The sequence below is a fragment of the Heterodontus francisci genome, chromosome 34 (assembly GCF_036365525.1).
Source record: "Heterodontus francisci isolate sHetFra1 chromosome 34, sHetFra1.hap1, whole genome shotgun sequence".
Classification (NCBI taxonomy): domain Eukaryota; kingdom Metazoa; phylum Chordata; class Chondrichthyes; order Heterodontiformes; family Heterodontidae; genus Heterodontus; species Heterodontus francisci.
The window spans coordinates 21,774,591-21,793,862 of record NC_090404.1 but is presented as its reverse complement, the minus strand read 5'-3'; the positions used below and the strand labels follow the sequence as shown (position 1 = coordinate 21,793,862).

The following is a 19,272-nucleotide window of genomic DNA, read 5'->3' as shown; positions in this document are numbered from 1 at the left end:
ATGTTTGAATTTATTCAAGGCTGAGTTAGATCAGTTTTTGATAGGCAGGGGACTGAAGGGTTATGGAGGTGAGACAGGAAAGTGGAGTTGGGACACAACCAGATCAGCCATCTAGTGATCAAATTGTGAAGCAATCTTGAAGGGTCAAATGGCTTCTACTCCAAGAATGTTCAAGTCACAGAAAGAGTCCACCCGGCCTAAGTCCCATGTTCCGATCATGACGATGTACTGCTGTCGAGAAACATTCAATTATAGAAAGAGACCATTGCACCTGGTGTGCTTGTTTGATAGAGCAGCTGTGATTGGTTGACCAGGGGTGCAATTAGAGGTGGTTTGCACAGCAGGGAGAAAATGCGGTCCCCTTCTCCTGCATCTTCATCTGTGCAGGGAGTATATTGTTCAGCGGTGCAACCTTGCACAGCCCTTGACTTGTTTTCGTGTATTCCCTGGGATGTGTCTCCGTGCTTGTCATGGAGCTGATAAAACCGAGACTTGTTGAGCTCGAATGAAGAATCAGCAACCTGGAGCTTCAATTGTGTTTCACATTCCCCAGACATTGGGAGAGGTGCAGAACATTGTGTGCCTTAATAGAGCAGAGAAGACATGTTGGTGAATGCTCCCGTCACAAACAAGAAATGTTGTTTCCCTGGCCGGGAATCGAAACCGGGCCGCAGCGGTGAGAGCGCCGAATCCTAACCACTAGACCACCAGGGAGGCTGCAAAGCATACCTGTAGGTTAAGTCATCCACACTGTTTCCATTTTTCGCTTTTGGACACTTTGCCCACAGATTTGTTTCAGGCACAAAACGGCATATTTAGTCACAATATAGAAGTCTTGTTCAGCCAATAACAACATGAAATGGACACTGAGCTGAAACAGTGACACAAGCCGCGGACGGACAAGTTTCAATTTGCAAATCACTCAAACTTGCTCACTGTGGCTCCTGTGAAAGCACACGGCATGCACAGTTGTCACACATCAATAGATACAACTGGTACACATCAATTTCAAGCAAATTCATGTAAGATCTACTTCTGCTTCTATCACTGCTCTTTCTCCAGCTTCTTCTGCTCCTCCAGCTCCCAGGTGATTAGCTGCTTGACGCAAACACACTGAATTCACGAAACCCAGCTTTACGTGAAATGCAGGTGTGGGAATGAAAGATGCAGGACATTGAAAAGCATTAATTTTTTTTACAGAAAAGTGATTAATTACGTCTCTGTTTCCACTGTAGAAGAGTTGGAAAAGCTGCCAAAGAAACTTAAAAATCAAGAGGTGAAAAGGAGGTAGGAAATTAAAACTTTCGTCATCAATCGATAAAATCTGCTGGGAAAAAATGTTGGACCTGAAGGCTGAAAAGACCCCAAGAACAGATGGCCTGCCTCCTAGGCTCTTAAAAGGAGTGGCTGCAGAGATTATCGAGGCTTTGGTTATAATCTTCCAAAATTCTTGATGTTGTGGAAGATCGCAGTGGACTGGGAAAGTGCAAATATAATTTCTTTATTCCAGAAGGGAGCGAGGCAGAAAGTAGGAAACGATAGGCCAGTTAGCCAAACATCTAGCATGGGGAAATTACTCGAGTTGATTATTATGGAGGTTATCGCAGGATACTTAGAAAATGAGCATGGGATTAGACAGAGTGAACATGGTTATGTGAAAGGGAAATGCCGTTTAACTGATTTATTAGAGCTCCTCGAGGAAGTAACAAGCAAGGTGGATAAAAGGAGCCTGTAGTTGTGGTGTACATAGCTTTCCAAAAGGCATTTGATAAGACGCCACCTCAAAGGTTACTACACAAGATAAGAAAACATCATGCAGGGGTAACATATTAGCCTGGATAAAGGACAGGTTGGCGAACAGGAAACAGTCGTTCAAAAAAGAAAAAATATTGTTTTCTGGTTGGCAAGCTATCACTTGTGGAGTGTCACAGGGATCAGTGCTTTGACCTCAACTGTTTGCAATTTATATCAATGTCTTTGCTGCCAAAGCCGAATTTATGATAGCTAAATTTGCCAATGACTGTAAGCAAGGTGGAAAGAAAACAGACAAGCGGAATTAAAGAGTCTACAAACGGATATAGAATGGTCAGGTGAGTGTGGAGAACTTTGCCAAATGTGAGAAAAGTCAATGCGTCCACTATGGCAGGAAGAATGGAAAAGCTGCATACTATATAAATGGAGAGAGATTGAGGAGCTTGGTTCTACAAAGGGATGTGGGTGTCCTGGTTCATGAATCACAAACGATTAATACGCAGGTACAGCAAGTGATTAGGAAGTCAAATGGAATGGGGTTTTTGTTAGAGGAATCAAGTCTACAAGTATCAAGGCTTTACTGCAGCTGTACAGGGCCTTGGTGAAAGCACATCTGGATTAATGTGTACATTTTCGCTTTCCTTATTTGAAGCAAGATGTAATTGCATTAAACGCACTTCAGAGAAGGTGGACTCAACTAATTCCGAGAATGATGGCCTTTTTTATACTCATTGGAGTTTAAAAAGTGTGAAGTGATCTTTTTGAAACATATAGGATCCTGAAAGCACTTGATAGAGTGGTTATCGGGAGGATGTTTCCTCTTTTGGGAAGACTAATACCATGGGGCACAGTTTAAGACTAGATTTTTTTGCAAGTCAGAGTTAAAGAGGATTATGTGTTCTCAATGTCTGTGGAATTCGCTACCCCATAAAGCAGGGGAGGCCGGATGTTTGAATTTATTCAAGGCTGAGTTAGATCAGTTTTTGATAGGCAGGGGACTGAAGGGTTATGGAGGTGAGACAGGAAAGTGGAGTTGGGACACAACCAGATCAGCCATCTAGTGATCAAATTGTGAAGCAATCTTGAAGGGTCAAATGGCTTCTACTCCAAGAATGTTCAAGTCACAGAAAGAGTCCACCCGGCCTAAGTCCCATGTTCCGATCATGACGATGTACTGCTGTCGAGAAACATTCAATTATAGAAAGAGACCATTGCACCTGGTGTGCTTGTTTGATAGAGCAGCTGTGATTGGTTGACCAGGGGTGCAATTAGAGGTGGTTTGCACAGCAGGGAGAAAATGCGGTCCCCTTCTCCTGCATCTTCATCTGTGCAGGGAGTATATTGTTCAGCGGTGCAACCTTGCACAGCCCTTGACTTGTTTTCGTGTATTCCCTGGGATGTGTCTCCGTGCTTGTCATGGAGCTGATCCAACCGAGACTTGTTGAGCTCGAATGAAGAATCAGCAACCTGGAGCTTCAATTGTGTTTCACATTCCCCAGACATTGGGAGAGGTGCAGAACATTGTGTGCCTTAATAGAGCAGAGAAGACATGTTGGTGAATGCTCCCGTCACAAACAAGAAATGTTGTTTCCCTGGCCGGGAATCGAAACCGGGCCGCAGCGGTGAGAGCGCCGAATCCTAACCACTAGACCACCAGGGAGGCTGCAAAGCATACCTGTAGGTTAAGTCATCCACACTGTTTCCATTTTTCGCTTTTGGACACTTTGCCCACAGATTTGTTTCAGGCACAAAACGGCATATTTAGTCACAATATAGAAGTCTTGTTCAGCCAATAACAACATGAAATGGACACTGAGCTGAAACAGTGACACAAGCCGCGGACGGACAAGTTTCAATTTGCAAATCACTCAAACTTGCTCACTGTGGCTCCTGTGAAAGCACACGGCATGCACAGTTGTCACACATCAATAGATACAACTGGTACACATCAATTTCAAGCAAATTCATGTAAGATCTACTTCTGCTTCTATCACTGCTCTTTCTCCAGCTTCTTCTGCTCCTCCAGCTGCCAGGTGATTAGCTGCTTAACGCAAACACACTGAATTCACGAAACCCAGCTTTACGTGAAATGCAGGTGTGGGAATGAAAGATGCAGGACATTGAAAAGCATTAATTTTTTTTACAGAAAAGTGATTAATTACGTCTCTGTTTCCACTGTAGAAGAGTTGGAAAAGCTGCCAAAGAAACTTAAAAATCAAGAGGTGAAAAGGAGGTAGGAAATTAAAACTTTCGTCATCAATCGATAAAATCTGCTGGGAAAAAATGTTGGACCTGAAGGCTGAAAAGACCCCAAGAACAGATGGCCTGCCTCCTAGGCTCTTAAAAGGAGTGGCTGCAGAGATTATCGAGGCTTTGGTTATAATCTTCCAAAATTCTTGATGTTTTGGAAGATCGCAGTGGACTGGGAAAGTGCAAATATAATTTCTTTATTCCAGAAGGGAGCGAGGCAGAAAGTAGGAAACGATAGGCCAGTTAGCCAAACATCTAGCATGGGGAAATTACTCGAGTTGATTATTATGGAGGTTATCGCAGGATACTTAGAAAATGAGCATGGGATTAGACAGAGTGAACATGGTTATGTGAAAGGGAAATGCCGTTTAACTGATTTATTAGAGCTCCTCGAGGAAGTAACAAGCAAGGTGGATAAAAGGAGCCTGTAGTTGTGGTGTACATAGCTTTCCAAAAGGCATTTGATAAGACGCCACCTCAAAGGTTACTACACAAGATAAGAAAACATCATGCAGGGGTAACATATTAGCCTGGATAAAGGACAGGTTGGCGAACAGGAAACAGTCGTTCAAAAAAGAAAAAATATTGTTTTCTGGTTGGCAAGCTATCACTTGTGGAGTGTCACAGGGATCAGTGCTTTGACCTCAACTGTTTGCAATTTATATCAATGTCTTTGCTGCCAAAGCCGAATTTATGATAGCTAAATTTGCCAATGACTGTAAGCAAGGTGGAAAGAAAACAGACAAGCGGAATTAAAGAGTCTACAAACGGATATAGAATGGTCAGGTGAGTGTGGAGAACTTTGCCAAATGTGAGAAAAGTCAATGCGTCCACTATGGCAGGAAGAATGGAAAAGCTGCATACTATATAAATGGAGAGAGATTGAGGAGCTTGGTTCTACAAAGGGATGTGGGTGTCCTGGTTCATGAATCACAAACGATTAATACGCAGGTACAGCAAGTGATTAGGAAGTCAAATGGAATGGGGTTTTTGTTAGAGGAATCAAGTCTACAAGTATCAAGGCTTTACTGCAGCTGTACAGGGCCTTGGTGAAAGCACATCTGGATTAATGTGTACATTTTCGCTTTCCTTATTTGAAGCAAGATGTAATTGCATTAAACGCACTTCAGAGAAGGTGGACTCAACTAATTCCGAGAATGATGGCCTTTTTTATACTCATTGGAGTTTAAAAAGTGTGAAGTGATCTTTTTGAAACATATAGGATCCTGAAAGCACTTGATAGAGTGGTTATCGGGAGGATGTTTCCTCTTTTGGGAAGACTAATACCATGGGGCACAGTTTAAGACTAGATTTTTTTGCAAGTCAGAGTTAAAGAGGATTATGTGTTCTCAATGTCTGTGGAATTCGCTACCCCATAAAGCAGGGGAGGCCGGATGTTTGAATTTATTCAAGGCTGAGTTAGATCAGTTTTTGATAGGCAGGGGACTGAAGGGTTATGGAGGTGAGACAGGAAAGTGGAGTTGGGACACAACCAGATCAGCCATCTAGTGATCAAATTGTGAAGCAATCTTGAAGGGTCAAATGGCTTCTACTCCAAGAATGTTCAAGTCACAGAAAGAGTCCACCCGGCCTAAGTCCCATGTTCCGATCATGACGATGTACTGCTGTCGAGAAACATTCAATTATAGAAAGAGACCATTGCACCTGGTGTGCTTGTTTGATAGAGCAGCTGTGATTGGTTGACCAGGGGTGCAATTAGAGGTGGTTTGCACAGCAGGGAGAAAATGCGGTCCCCTTCTCCTGCATCTTCATCTGTGCAGGGAGTATATTGTTGAGCGGTGCAACCTTGCACAGACCTTGACTTGTTCTCGTGCATTCCCTGGGATGTGTCTCCGTGCTTGTTGTGGAGCTGATCCAACCGAGACTTGTTGAGCTCGAATGAAGAATCAGCAACCTGGAGCTTCAATTGTGTTTCACATTCCCCAGACATTGGGAGAGGTGCAGAACATTGTCTGCCTTAATGGAGCAGAGAAGACATGTTGGTGAATGCTCCCGTCACAAACAAGAAATGTTGTTTCCCTGGCCGGGAATCGAACCCGGGCCGCAGCGGTGAGAGCGCCGAATCCTAACCACTAGACCACCAGGGAAGCTGCAAAGCATCCCTGTAGGTTAAGTCATCCACACTGTTTCCATTTTTCGCTTTTGGACACTTTGCCCACAGATTTGTTTCAGGCACAAAACGGCATATTTAGTCACAATATAGAAGTCTTGTTCAGCCAAGAACAACATGAAATGGACACTGAGCTGAAACAGTGACACAAGCCGCGGACGGACAAGTTTCAATTTGCAAATCACTCAAACTTGCTCACTGTGGCTCCTGTGAAAGCACACGGCATGCACAGTTGTCACACATCAATAGATACAACTGGTACACATCAATTTCAAGCAAATTCATGTAAGATCTACTTCTGCTTCTATCACTGCTCTTTCTCCAGCTTCTTCTGCTCCTCCAGCTGCCAGGTGATTAGCTGCTTAACGCAAACACACTGAATTCACGAAACCCAGCTTTACGTGAAATGCAGGTGTGGGAATGAAAGATGCAGGACATTGAAAAGCATTAATTTTTTTTACAGAAAAGTGATTAATTACGTCTCTGTTTCCACTGTAGAAGAGTTGGAAAAGCTGCCAAAGAAACTTAAAAATCAAGAGGTGAAAAGGAGGTAGGAAATTAAAACTTTCGTCATCAATCGATAAAATCTGCTGGGAAAAATGTTGGACCTGAAGGCTGAAAAGACCCCAAGAACAGATGGCCTGCCTCCTAGGCTCTTAAAAGGAGTGGCTGCAGAGATTGTCGAGGCTTTGGTTATAATCTTCCAAAATTCTTGATGTTTTGGAAGATCGCAGTGGACTGGGAAAGTGCAAATATAATTTCTTTATTCCAGAAGGGAGCGAGGCAGAAAGTAGGAAACGATAGGCCAGTTAGCCAAACATCTAGCATGGGGAAATTACTCGAGTTGATTATTATGGAGGTTATCGCAGGATACTTAGAAAATGAGCATGGGATTAGACAGAGTGAACATGGTTATGTGAAAGGGAAATGCCGTTTAACTGATTTATTAGAGCTCCTCGAGGAAGTAACAAGCAAGGTGGATAAAAGGAGTCTGTAGTTGTGGTGTACATAGCTTTCCAAAAGGCATTTGATAAGACGCCACCTCAAAGGTTACTACACAAGATAAGAAAACATCATGCAGGGGTAACATATTAGCCTGGATAAAGGACAGGTTGGCGAACAGGAAACAGTCGTTCAAAAAAGAAAAAATATTGTTTTCTGGTTGGCAAGCTATCACTTGTGGAGTGTCACAGGGATCAGTGCTGGGACCTCAACTGTTTGCAATTTATATCAATGTCTTTGCTGCCAAAGCCGAATTTATGATAGCTAAATTTGCCAATGACTGTAAGCAAGGTGGAAAGAAAACAGACAAGCGGAATTAAAGAGTCTACAAACGGATATAGAATGGTCAGGTGAGTGTGGAGAACTTTGCCAAATGTGAGAAAAGTCAATGCGTCCACTATGGCAGGAAGAATGGAAAAGCTGCATACTATATAAATGGAGAGAGATTGAGGCGCTCGGTTCTACAAAGGGATGTGGGTGTCCTAGTTCATGAATCACAAACGATTAATACGCAGGTACAGCAAGTGATTAGGAAGTCAAATGGAATGGGGTTTTTGTAAGAGGAATCAAGTATACAAGTATCAAGGCTTTACTGCAGCTGTACAGGGCCTTGGTGAAAGCACATCTGGATTAATGTGTACATTTTCGCTTTCCTTATTTGAAGCAAGATGTAATTGCATTAAACGCACTTCAGAGAAGGTGGACTCAACTAATTCCGAGAATGATGGCCTTTTTTATACTCATTGGAGTTTAAAAAGTGTGAAGTGATCTTTTTGAAACATATAGGATCCTGAAAGCACTTGATAGAGTGGTTATCGGGAGGATGTTTCCTCTTTTGGGAAGACTAATACCATGGTTTAAGACTAGATTTTTTTGCAAGTCAGAGTTAAAGAGGATTATGTGTTCTCAATGTCTGTGGAATTCGCTACCCCATAAAGCAGGGGAGGCCGGATGTTTGAATTTATTCAAGGCTGAGTTAGATCAGTTTTTGATAGGCAGGGGACTGAAGGGTTATGGAGGTGAGACAGGAAAGTGGAGTTGGGACACAACCAGATCAGCCATCTCGTGATCAAATTGTGAAGCAATCTTGAAGGGTCAAATGGCTTCTACTCCAAGAATGTTCAAGTCACAGAAAGAGTCCACCCGGCCTAAGTCCCATGTTCCGATCATGACGATGTACTGCTGTCGAGAAACATTCAATTATAGAAAGAGACCATTGCACCTGGTGTGCTTGTTTGATAGAGCAGCTGTGATTGGTTGACCAGGGGTGCAATTAGAGGTGGTTTGCACAGCAGGGAGAAAATGCGGTCCCCTTCTCCTGCATCTTCATCTGTGCAGGGAGTATATTGTTGAGCGGTGCAACCTTGCACAGACCTTGACTTGTTTTCGTGCATTCCCTGGGATGTGTCTCCGTGCTTGCTATGGAGCTGATCCAACCGAGACTTGTTGAGCTCGAATGAAGAATCAGCAACCTGGAGCTTCAATTGTGTTTCACATTCCCCAGACATTGGGAGAGGTGCAGAACATTGTCTGCCTTAATGGAGCAGAGAAGACATGTTGGTGAATGCTCCCGTCACAAACAAGAAATGTTGTTTCCCTGGCCGGGAATCGAACCCGGGCCGCAGCGGTGAGAGCGCCGAATCCTAACCACTAGACCACCAGGGACGCTGCGAAGCATCCCTGTAGGTTAAGTCATCCACACTGTTTCCATTTTTCGCTTTTGGACACTTTGCCCACAGATTTGTTTCAGGCACAAAACGGCATATTTAGTCACGATATAGAAGTCTTGTTCAGCCAATAACAACATGAAATGGACACTGAGCTGAAACAGTGACACAAACCTCGGACAGACAAGTTTCAATTTGCAAATCGCACAAACTTGCTCACTGTGGCTCCTGTGAAAGCACACGGCATGCACAGTTGTCACACATCAATAGATACAACTGGTACACATCAAATTCAAGCAAATTCATGTAAGATCTGCTCCTGCTTCTATCTCTGCTCTTTCTCCAGCTTCTTCTGCTCCTCCAGCTCCCAGGTGATTAGCTGCTTGATGCAAACACACCGAATTCATGAAACCCAGCTTTACGTGAGAAGCAGGTGTGGGAATGAAAGATGCAGGACATTGAAAAGCATTAATTTTTTTACAGAAAAGAGATTAATTACGTCTCTGTTTCCACTGTAGAAGAGTTGGAAAAGCTGCCAAAGAAACTTAAAAATGAAGAGGTGAAAAGGAGGTAGGAAATTAAAACTTTCGTCATCAATCGATAAAATCTGCTGGGAAAAACGTTGGACCTGAAGGCTGAAAAGACCCCAAGAACAGATGGCCTGCCTCCAAGGAGCCTCTTAAAAGGAGTGGCTGCAGAGATTGTCGAGGCTTTGGTTATAATCTTCCAAAATTCTTGATGTTTTGGAAGATTGCAGTGGACTGGGAAAGTGCAAATATAATTTTTTTATTTCAGAAGGGAGCGAGGCAGAAAGTAGGAAACGATAGGCCAGTTAGCCAAACATCTAGCATGGGGAAATTACTCGAGTTGATTATTATGGAGGTTTTAAATCAATATGTTTTAATCATAGAACCAGTTAATCTTCCAAAAGTTGACCACATGGTCCATCAATATCTACAGAGATCATTTTATAAAGGAACTATGAATGGACCCTGCATGACCTCAGGACATCCCCAAGTGAATTGATAGATGAATCCAAAGCAACTACAATTGTCCCAGTCTTTCCTCTCTGTCGCCCTGGTTGTATCCAAAACTATTCCCATTACCCGTAGCCCTGTCTCAGTCCAGAATTGACCCCATTGTTCCACTCTCTCCCCATTACGTGGAATAAATCCCAAACAAATCATATTTGCTGTACTATCTCCATTAATCTCGAAACTAATCTGACTTCTCAGCTCTCTCCCCAGCGCCCTGCATCAACCGGAAACAATCTTTTTGTGTCTGCTCCCCATCGCAATCCAAAACTAATTATACTTCCTCGTACTTTCTGTAATAGGTTTCTTTTCAAAACAATATATCCAGACCCCACTGCCACCCAAGACCCATCCCCCAGCAACCCCATAACACTATAGTAATCCCAAACGCATCCGTCTGCCCCGCATTTTCTCCACAGGCCTACATCAATCCTAAAATATACAGATCTATGTAGATATCCTAAAATATACTCTCTCCTGTCAGCTCTATAGCAGTCCCAAACCAATCCCAGTCAGAGACACCATGCACGATTACACTACACAGAGATACCAGAGCAATTAACTTTTCAGTAGCAGAAAAGGTACATAAGATTAAGTTATGAATCTAAACTTATCATTCACTTCCAGATTTCCTAAGTTTGTGGGGTGGCACAGTAATGCAGCGGTTAGTACCACAGCTGTAGCGACCCGGCTTCAGTTCTGGGTACTACCTGTGCGGGCTTTGAAAGTTCTCCCAATGCTCCTTGTCTCCTCCCACAGCCGAAGGCTAGTAGGGTGGTAGGTGAACTGGCTATTGTAAACTGCTGCTAGTGTAGGTGGTAGGAAGGCAAGGAAGTGGTAGGAAATATAGGTTCAGTCTAAATGGGTGGTTGATGGTCCGCAGAGACTTGGTGACCCAAAGGTCCTGTTTTGGTGCTGCACCACTCTATGACAAAAAAAAAAAACAGTTGAAGCAAAGCAGTAAAGTCGTGATTTGTTTCTCTTGTGCAGGAAGGTTGTATTGTTGCATGGAGGGACATGGGACAATCTGGCACAGACCCTGAGTTCACATTCTCATGAAGATTTCCATTTGTAGCAGAGAAAGTTAAAGTCCAACACTTGCAAAACGCTTGTCAAGTCACTGAGAAATTGATGCCTAAAATCAGTAAATTATAATGCTTCTAGTAAGCGGACAAAGGGGCAACTTTCTGTAAATTGGGTGCTGTGTCTCTCTGGTACAAAGCATCACCTGCGAAAAATTGCAATGTTTATATCACTGGTACAGCAAGGTCACCTGTCAGTAAATTGGGATGTTTGTGGCTCTGTCACAGGAAGGTCACCTGTCAGTAAATTGGGATGTTTGTGACTCTGGTACAGGAAGATCACCTCTCAGTAAATTGGGATGTTTGTGTCTCTGGTACAGGAAGGTCACCTGTCAGTAAATTGGGATGTTTGTGACTCTGGTACAGGAAGATCACCTCTCAGTAAATTGGGATGTTTGTGACTCTGGTACAGGAAGATCACCTCTCAGTAAATTGGGGTGTTTGTGACTCTGGTACAAGAAGGTCACCTGTCAGTAAATTGGGATGTTTGTGGCTCTGTCACAGGAAGGTCACCTGTCAGTAAATTGGGATGTTTGTGACTCTGGTACAGGAAGATCACCTCTCAGTAAATTGGGATGTTTGTGTCTCTGGTACAGGAAGGTCACCTGTCAGTAAATTTGGGTGTTTGTGACTCTGGTACAAGAAGGTCACCTGTCAGTAAATTGGGATGTTTGTGACTCTGGTACAAAAGTCAATAAACTTAGTTGTCAGCTCATGTGCCCATTCCACATCAGTATGCAATTCCTTCCACTTTTTGAATCTTTTGTTCACACTAAACCAGACGAGAGCTATTTGGATAAGCAGAGTTACTATTGGAAATTTCTTTTCCATTTAATTAATTTAGACATATTTTCTACCAAATGTTTCACCATATTCTTTAACTGTTCCCGGAATTTGCTCTGGGTCACTGCATAAATAAAAGTGTTTGTGCAGCAACTCAGCAGCTGAAGCATATTTGCACTTTCTATGAGAATAAATTTGGGATCATTGAATCCTTTGATTATATAATCATTTGTAAATTGCTCATATAAGAACTGTACGGCATACGTCATCCACAGAAGAATGAAAGCACCCGAGATAGCAAAGAGTAAAACAATGGACTTTCTCCGGATTTCCATCTCTGGGTCATTCTGATTCTCTGCATTACTGTTCACCCGGAGTCTCCTGCGAATACTGCTGCCCACTACAATGTGCCTTACGGTCAGAGCGTTGAGCAAAAGAATCAGAAAGAACGGCAGACAAGGGGTTAATATACGGTCAGTGCAATCAAAAGCCACCCATATTGGTGAAGTATAACGTGTTTCCTTCAGTGTGCAATACCACGGGACATTGTTAATTATATAGATGGGTTCATGTAGAAAATACCAAGGGATGTTTTTTAAGCAGCTCAGAGCACAGACTGTTCCTATCACCCATGCCACTGTTTTCTGGGTGCAATATTTTGTTTTCAGTTTCTGACAACAAATGGCCACAAATCGATCAAAGGTGAAAGTGACTGTTAACCAGACAGAACTGTCTTTGGATGCATTAATTACCGTAATGCTGAGACTGCACACTGGAGTAATGGACATGAAGCTCCCTGGAAAATAAATGCCAGGAAGCCGGTTTAACATCACAGCGGTGATAATGACCAGAAGATCCGTCACTGCCATGGACACCAGGTACTGTGTTATACACCTGGAGAGACCGCACTTCCCTCTGGACAGGATCACAATCGCCACTAAATTAACTATAAGGGAGGGAAATTGGAGACGTTACACAATATACTTGCAGCAGAATTAGCATATTAATTGAAGTTATATAAAGTTTCCAGCTTTGATACTTAATGTGATGAAGACTGATATAAAACAGGGACTTCGGGAGAACTGAGATATATTTAAAATCAGAGGGAAAAATGCATTTAGATCGATGGAATTGACAAACAGGTAAAAGTAGTCGAGGGCGTAATGATGAATCTAATAAATCAGTAAGTAAAACATACAGATTTATGATATTGAATTTTAAAAGCACACAATAAGCAAAAAAACAAATGGATTCAATATAAAATGAATTAAAAATGAATATTGCAATCAATGAAACAAAGTTTGCAGAGCTTTATATTGATGCAACTCCCTAACCATTCTCTCAAGAGATTAGAACCATTTCACATTGACAGACACGAGCAGGCCCCACAAACTGCAGCGATGCCATTCATCAGTTTGCCTGGAATTGAGCACATTGGCTGAGACAAAAATTGTCGAAAACACCATAACACCTGTTGGCTCTTCTTCAACGTAGACAAGGGGTTAATGTACGGTCAATCCAATCAAAAGCCACCCATATTGATGAAGTATAACGTGTTTCGTTCAGTGTGCAATACCACGGGACATTATTAATTATGTAGATGGGTTCATGTACATTAATTTCCAGCGCAACTACTGACCCAGGACATTACTTTAATGTCTCAGGTAAGAACCATATTTCCCACAATGCACCATTCTTTCAATGTTTCCTCACACCAACTTAGACTATGAACTAAGTCCCTGAGTGGGGCTTCACAAGAACAAGAAAATAAGAAATAGGAGCAGAAGGAGACCACATCGAGCCTGCTCCACCATTCTGTCCGATCATAGCTGATCTTGGGCTTCAATTTCACTTTCCTGCCCGCTCCCCAGAGCCCTTGATGATAACTCTCAGACAAACAGCCGCACCAACTGAACTAAGATTATACAGCTTAAACAAATGCGCATAAGTGAATAGCAGGGCGTTTCAAAAAACAGCCACGGTCACTGGGAAAGGGGCAAATAGAGATAGTAAAGAGTTGGGAAGATTAACTTTCGTACTGCATTCAGATTCGGCCTTCCAAATGGATGATCAAGTAAAAGTAAGCCAGGTGATTTGCAGGACAGGAATGATCCTTGAAGCTAAAAGAGAAATTTGGGACTGGACCGGATTTTGGAGCCCACGAAACAGATTAGAGGAAAGACCAAGGACACTGACTGGCCCAAGGATCAGAGAAACCGTTTGGAGTGAATGGAAATTGTAGCAGAATAAAAACGCAGGAGCAGCTGGGAGGAGCAGTGAGAGATAAACAGAACCGTTGGAATCAAGAGCACGGATGGATATTCCAGGGAAATTAATTATTAATGATTCTAGTCGCCTCATTGTTCTGAATTATCAGTAGTGCTTTGAGCTGTAACTTACTTTTTAAAAATTCATTCCTTAACAAAAGTCCTAATTTCATTACTAAATATATCGACTGACCAGTTTTATAATTATTGATTATTTAACGAAATCCTTTCAGTGATTAAAGCATTTGAGAAATTCAGCCACGGATTGACATAAATCCAGAATCCAAAGAATTTACCGAATGTGTTATAAAATCTGGCAAAAAAAAGTTAATTCGAGAAAAATAGCAATTCCGTCCAAATCATACAACGATGTGGATGAAATGAAACCTCGTTTCGTGTTTTCGTGTCATTCTTACAGCCATGTCTACAATTGGTGCCCCTTTGTTTTCTCATAGTTTGTTGAATTCTGAGATGGCCACTTTCACTGTTCCCATCTTCCACTCAGATGATCAGGGCGGTTCCTAATATTGAGATTGCATTTGAACAGATGGGCCGTTTTTTTGCATTTACGCAATATTACATCTGTTGGAGTTCACTGCTTGTTTCATAGTTGATGAACAGATTAGGCACAGAGGAACGTGAATAGGTCATTCAGCCCCTCAAGCTTGTTTCGTCATTCAATTAAATCTTGGCTGCTGTGTATTTTAGCTCCATTCAGCCTCCCCAGTTCCATACTCCTTAATACTCTCACCTAACAAAAATATATCAATCTGAGTTTTGGCATTTTCAATTGCCCTCGTCTCAATATTTTTTTAAGGAACGTGAGGTCTAGATTTACACGACATTTTTTGTTAGGAAGTGCTTCCTGATATAAGCCCTGAACGACATCACTTGAATTTTAAGATTATGGCCTTATTTTTAGACTCCCCGACCAGCGGGAAAAACTATTCCTCTGCACTAATAAATCATTTCACATCTGCAGTACGTCTCAATCTTCTGTATTCATATTTATGCAAAATGTTCTCTTAACTTAGCTATGTGAAGAGGTTGGAAAAACTTGGATTGTTTTCACTGGAACGACGGAGGTGGAGGGGCGACATGATAGAGGTTTACAAAGTTATGAGTGGCATGGACAGAGTGGATAGTCAGAAGCTTTTCCCCAGGGAGGAAGAGTCTGTTACTAGGGGACATAGTTTTAAGGTGTGAGGGGCAAAGTTTAGAGGGGATGTGCGAGGCAAGTTTTTTTACACAGAGGGTGGTGAGTGCCTGGAACTTGCTGCCAGGGGAGGTGGTGGAAGCAGATACGATAGCGACTTTTAAGAGACATCTTGACAAATACATGAATAGGATGGGAATAAAGGGATATGGGCCCTGGAAGTGCAGAAGGTGTTAGTTTAGGCAGGCATCAAGATCTACGCAGGCTTGTAGGACTGAATGGCCTGTTCCTGTGCTGTCCTGTTCTTTGTTCTTTGTTCTATCTTAACCCTCTAAGCCCCGGTATCATTCTGGTGAATTTGTGATACACCACCTCCGATACCAATAAATGCTTCCTAAATGCACAAAAACTTAATAGGAGCAGGAGTAGACAATATGGCCCCTCGCAACTGCACTGGCATTCCATAGGATCATGGTTGATCCACTTCATAGTCATAGAGTGATACAGCACTGTAACAGGCCCTTCGGCCCACCGAGTCTGTGCCGACCAACAACCACCCATTTATACTAATCCTTCAACTCCAACTCCACTATCCCGGCCGCTCCCAATATCCATTGATTCTGTGACATCACAAATCTGTCTATCCCAGCCTTGAATACACTCAAACGATGGAGCATCCAAAAACCTCAGAGGTAAAAAATTCCGAAGATTCACAACCCTAAGTGAAGAAATTTCTCCTCCCATCAGTCCTAAATGATCGACCCCTTATCCGAAAACTGATTCTGGATTTTCCATCCCGGAGAAACAACCTCTCAGTTTTCAAACTGTCAAGTCCCTTCAGAATCTTGTGTGTTTCAATGAGACCACCCCTCATTCTCCTAAACAACAGAGAGTATTCGACCAATTTACTTCACCTTTCATCATAGGAGAACCCTCTCATCTCAGGAAATAATCAAGTGAACCTTTGCTGCATCGCCTCCAATGAAAGTATATCCTTTCTTAAGTATGGTGACCAAAGCTGCGCACATTACTCAAAGTATAGTCTCACCAAAGCACTACACAATTGTTGAATGACTGCCTTATTCTTGTACTCCAGTCACCTTACATAAAGGCCAACATTCGATTTGCCTTTCTAATTGCAAGCTGTACCTGCATGCTAACTTCCTGTCTTCCTTGTGCAATTGCTCTCAAGTGTCTCTGAATATGAACATTTATAAGATTCAAGCCTTTTAAAAACAGTCTTTGTTTTCCTATTCTCATGACCAAAGCGAATAACCTCAGACTTCCCCACATTATATTCCACCTGTCAGCTTATTGCACATTCAATAATCCTATATATATCTCTTTGCAGCCTCTTTGTGTCCTCTTCAAAGCTCACATTCCCACCGAGCTTTGTATCATCAGCACACTTGGGTACATTAGTCTCGGTTTCTTATTTAAACTGGTAATATATATTGTAAATAGCTGAAACCACAGCAACTGATCGTTGCAGCACGCCACTAGTTATAGCCTGCCAACTTGAAAATGTGCTTTTTATCCCGACTAGCTTCTTCATGGCAGTTAACCATTTCTGCGACCATGCCAATATGTTACCTCCTCCTCATGAGACCTTATTTTGTGTGTTAACCTTTTATGTGACACTTTATCGAATGGCTTTTGAAAATCAAGTATATCAAATCTACTGTCACCACTGCACCAGTTACATCCTCAAAATAATAAATTTGACAAACACAATTTTCCTTTCGCAAAACCATGTTGACTCTATCCTGAGGTGCGATTCCCAGAACTGAACACACTGCTTCAGGTGCTGTTTCACCAGAGCCATCACATTCCAGATCTCTTGAAAAAAAGGCTAGCATTAAATTAGATAATAATTAACTTATTGCAATACATTACCTGGAACAGCAATAGCTGCAAGGGCAGCGTAGTAAATAGCATACACTAGGCCTCTGGGTGGAGCGTGCATTTTCTGTGAGAAGCAGCAATGTCAGGATCCCACACACGATCTGGTTGACATTCACAGGATCTTTTCATTATATCTGACGTTAAACCCACAGGGATACAATTAAAAATACCGCCATTAAAGTTAGTTACAGGCACTGCACAAACATGTTAGGTTACATCATTATTTACATTCGGTATAGTCACTGAGCAAGGAGATTAGGTTACATCATTATTAATGTTAGTTACGGCCATTTAACAAACAATTTAATGAAGTCAATTTTTATTTTGACTTTTAATGCAATAGAATGGATTAAAACAAAGATGTCACACAGTATTAAAAGGAAAAGTTGTGCCCTTTGCGGAATTGCCCTTTACTGGTCTTATATGTGACTCCAAACCTACAACAACGTGGTTAACACTTAGCTGCCCTCTGAAGTGGCCAAGCAACAGAGTCAGTTGTATCAAGCAGCTAGAGAGGAACAAAAGAATGAAAGAGAGTGGACCATTGGGCTGCGACTTAGGCACAGAATTTGGAGACAGCAAAGACAGACCCTGCCCAGACCCCCCAGCAAATTCCTCCAGACTAACAATGGGAACCATTGCCAAAGTCAGAAGAGCTGCCTTACCAGCTAGTTCAGCAACAACCTGACACAATGTCACTCCCAGAATCATACCTATCAGCCCAGGTCCCAAACTCCTCCATCACTACTAACTTGGGTCTCTCCTGTCCTGCTAGCAGGACAGAACCTCCAGAGATGTGGGTACAGCTGTAAACAGTCAAGGATTCCTCAATGTTGAAAGCTAATGGCTCCAACTAAAATATTAGAAAGGACCCTTCCTACTGATTGTGGCTTACCACCTTCCTTCAGCTGATGAATCAGTACTCTTCCATTTTAAACACCATTTGAAAGAAGCACTGAGGGTAACAACGGCACAGATTATATACTGGTTGGAAACTTCATTGTATATTATCACGAGTGACTGGTTAGCATCGCCATTAACTTAGTTAGCCTTGTCCGGAAAGACAGTGCTATCAGATTGGGGTTGTGGCAGATAGTCAGTAACAACAGAAAAAAGCGATTGCAACTTGTCTCTACGAATCTACGTGTCGCCTATGCATCTGTTTGTGAAGTACTGATAGAAGTGACCACTTCACAGTCTCATCTTCGCTCCGAAGATGCCCTTCATCACTTCACATGACACTACCACCGTGGTAAGGGGAGAGATTAAGAGCAGATGCAAAAGCTCAAAATTTGTCTTCCATGATGCGCAGTGGTCGTGAAAAGAAGGAAAATTGTATCCACCACACACATTTTTAAAATTTATTCATTCATTTATTAGATCTGAGCATCGCTAAACTGTAACTTCATGACCCATCATATCTCTCACTCCTCCATCACAATCAAATGAGATTATCACCAAGGATTGTAAAAATGCCTGAAAATGAAGCATCAACCTGGTGAAGCTACAATGCCAGACTACATGCATATGAAGATAACAGGAATGGGCCATTTACCACCGACAGCATGATCAATTCTATGAACCACACCTCAGGAAGGATATATTGTACTTGAAGGAAGTGAAGTCCAGGTTCGCCAGAATGATACAGTGATAAATGCATTAAATATTGAGGACAGATTGAACAGCAAGCTCGCATTCCCTGTGTATAGAAGAGCGAGGAAATATTTATCTGTTTAAAATGATTAAATGATTTAATATCTAGTTGTAAGATTTGATAAGATAGGGGTGTTTTATACCCCCTTCTAATGTGGGAACAGACTTGGCAGCACAAAGTTTGTTATGAATCGACTTTATTGAGATAAATGTAAGGCCAACTTTCTTAAGTTTTCAGATAAACTATAGTCACAAACTCAGGCAGCAATTCACCATAAAACACAGATACTACCCGTATTAGAGACTGGATGGCATAGCGAGTGACTCTTTCTCTTGCAGCTTTTGGTCTTCAAATGTTTGGTCCCTCTCTCTCTATTGTCTATTGTTGTTGTTCAAAATTCTCTGCTGTACAGTGTCAAAGACAAGACTCCTTTTATCTTGGCAGCTTTCCAATTAACCCACTTCGCTCCCAATCAGTGATTAGTCTTGTATTACAGGATGCCTTTCTTAACCAACCAAGGATGATTTTGTGATGATTGCTAACCTTTCGGATTTGTGCAAGTAGTACCCCTTTGTGTTGACTACTTTCT

General features: G+C 42.1%; 2 protein-coding genes and 4 non-coding genes across 6 annotated transcripts in view; 1 reads left to right on the top strand and 5 right to left on the bottom strand.

Moving 5' to 3' along the window:
* Nucleotides 1-10,214, top strand: part of LOC137348716 (probable DNA double-strand break repair Rad50 ATPase) — a 72,931-nt gene extending 62,717 nt beyond the window's left edge. The window contains exons 25-29 of the mRNA XM_068013973.1: nt 1,201-1,287; nt 3,899-3,985; nt 6,597-6,683; nt 9,286-9,372; nt 10,139-10,214. Of these exons, the coding sequence (XP_067870074.1) occupies nt 1,201-1,287; nt 3,899-3,985; nt 6,597-6,683; nt 9,286-9,372; nt 10,139-10,214 (424 nt within the window). The remainder of the gene's footprint in view (nt 1-1,200; nt 1,288-3,898; nt 3,986-6,596; nt 6,684-9,285; nt 9,373-10,138) is intronic.
* Nucleotides 643-714, bottom strand: trnae-cuc (transfer RNA glutamic acid (anticodon CUC)). The gene has a single exon. It is a non-coding gene; the product is annotated as a tRNA-Glu (tRNA).
* On the bottom strand, nt 3,341-3,412 carry trnae-cuc (transfer RNA glutamic acid (anticodon CUC)). The gene has a single exon. It is a non-coding gene; the product is annotated as a tRNA-Glu (tRNA).
* trnae-cuc (transfer RNA glutamic acid (anticodon CUC)) lies at nt 6,039-6,110 on the bottom strand. Its single transcript has one exon. It is a non-coding gene; the product is annotated as a tRNA-Glu (tRNA).
* Nucleotides 8,729-8,800, bottom strand: trnae-cuc (transfer RNA glutamic acid (anticodon CUC)). Its single transcript has one exon. It is a non-coding gene; the product is annotated as a tRNA-Glu (tRNA).
* Nucleotides 10,215-11,727: 1,513 nt separating the features above from the next.
* Nucleotides 11,728-17,090, bottom strand: LOC137348715 (probable G-protein coupled receptor 139). Its single transcript, XM_068013972.1, has 2 exons — nt 17,021-17,090; nt 11,728-12,647 (listed from the first exon to the last, which is right to left on the bottom strand). Exons 1-2 carry the CDS (start codon nt 17,088-17,090, stop codon nt 11,728-11,730), a joined length of 990 nt encoding a protein of 329 aa, XP_067870073.1.
* Nucleotides 17,091-19,272: the final 2,182 nt, after the last annotated feature.

Bases quoted from the DNA above. Each gene is read 5' to 3' on its own strand.
- LOC137348715 (XM_068013972.1), bottom strand. From the start codon at position 17,090: ATGCACGCTCCACCCAGAGGCCTAGTGTATGCTATTTACTACGCTGCC. The intron at 12,648-17,020 runs GTAATGTATTGC...CCTCCCTTATAG, and splicing joins TGCAGCTATTGCTGTTCCAG to TTAATTTAGTGGCGATTGTG.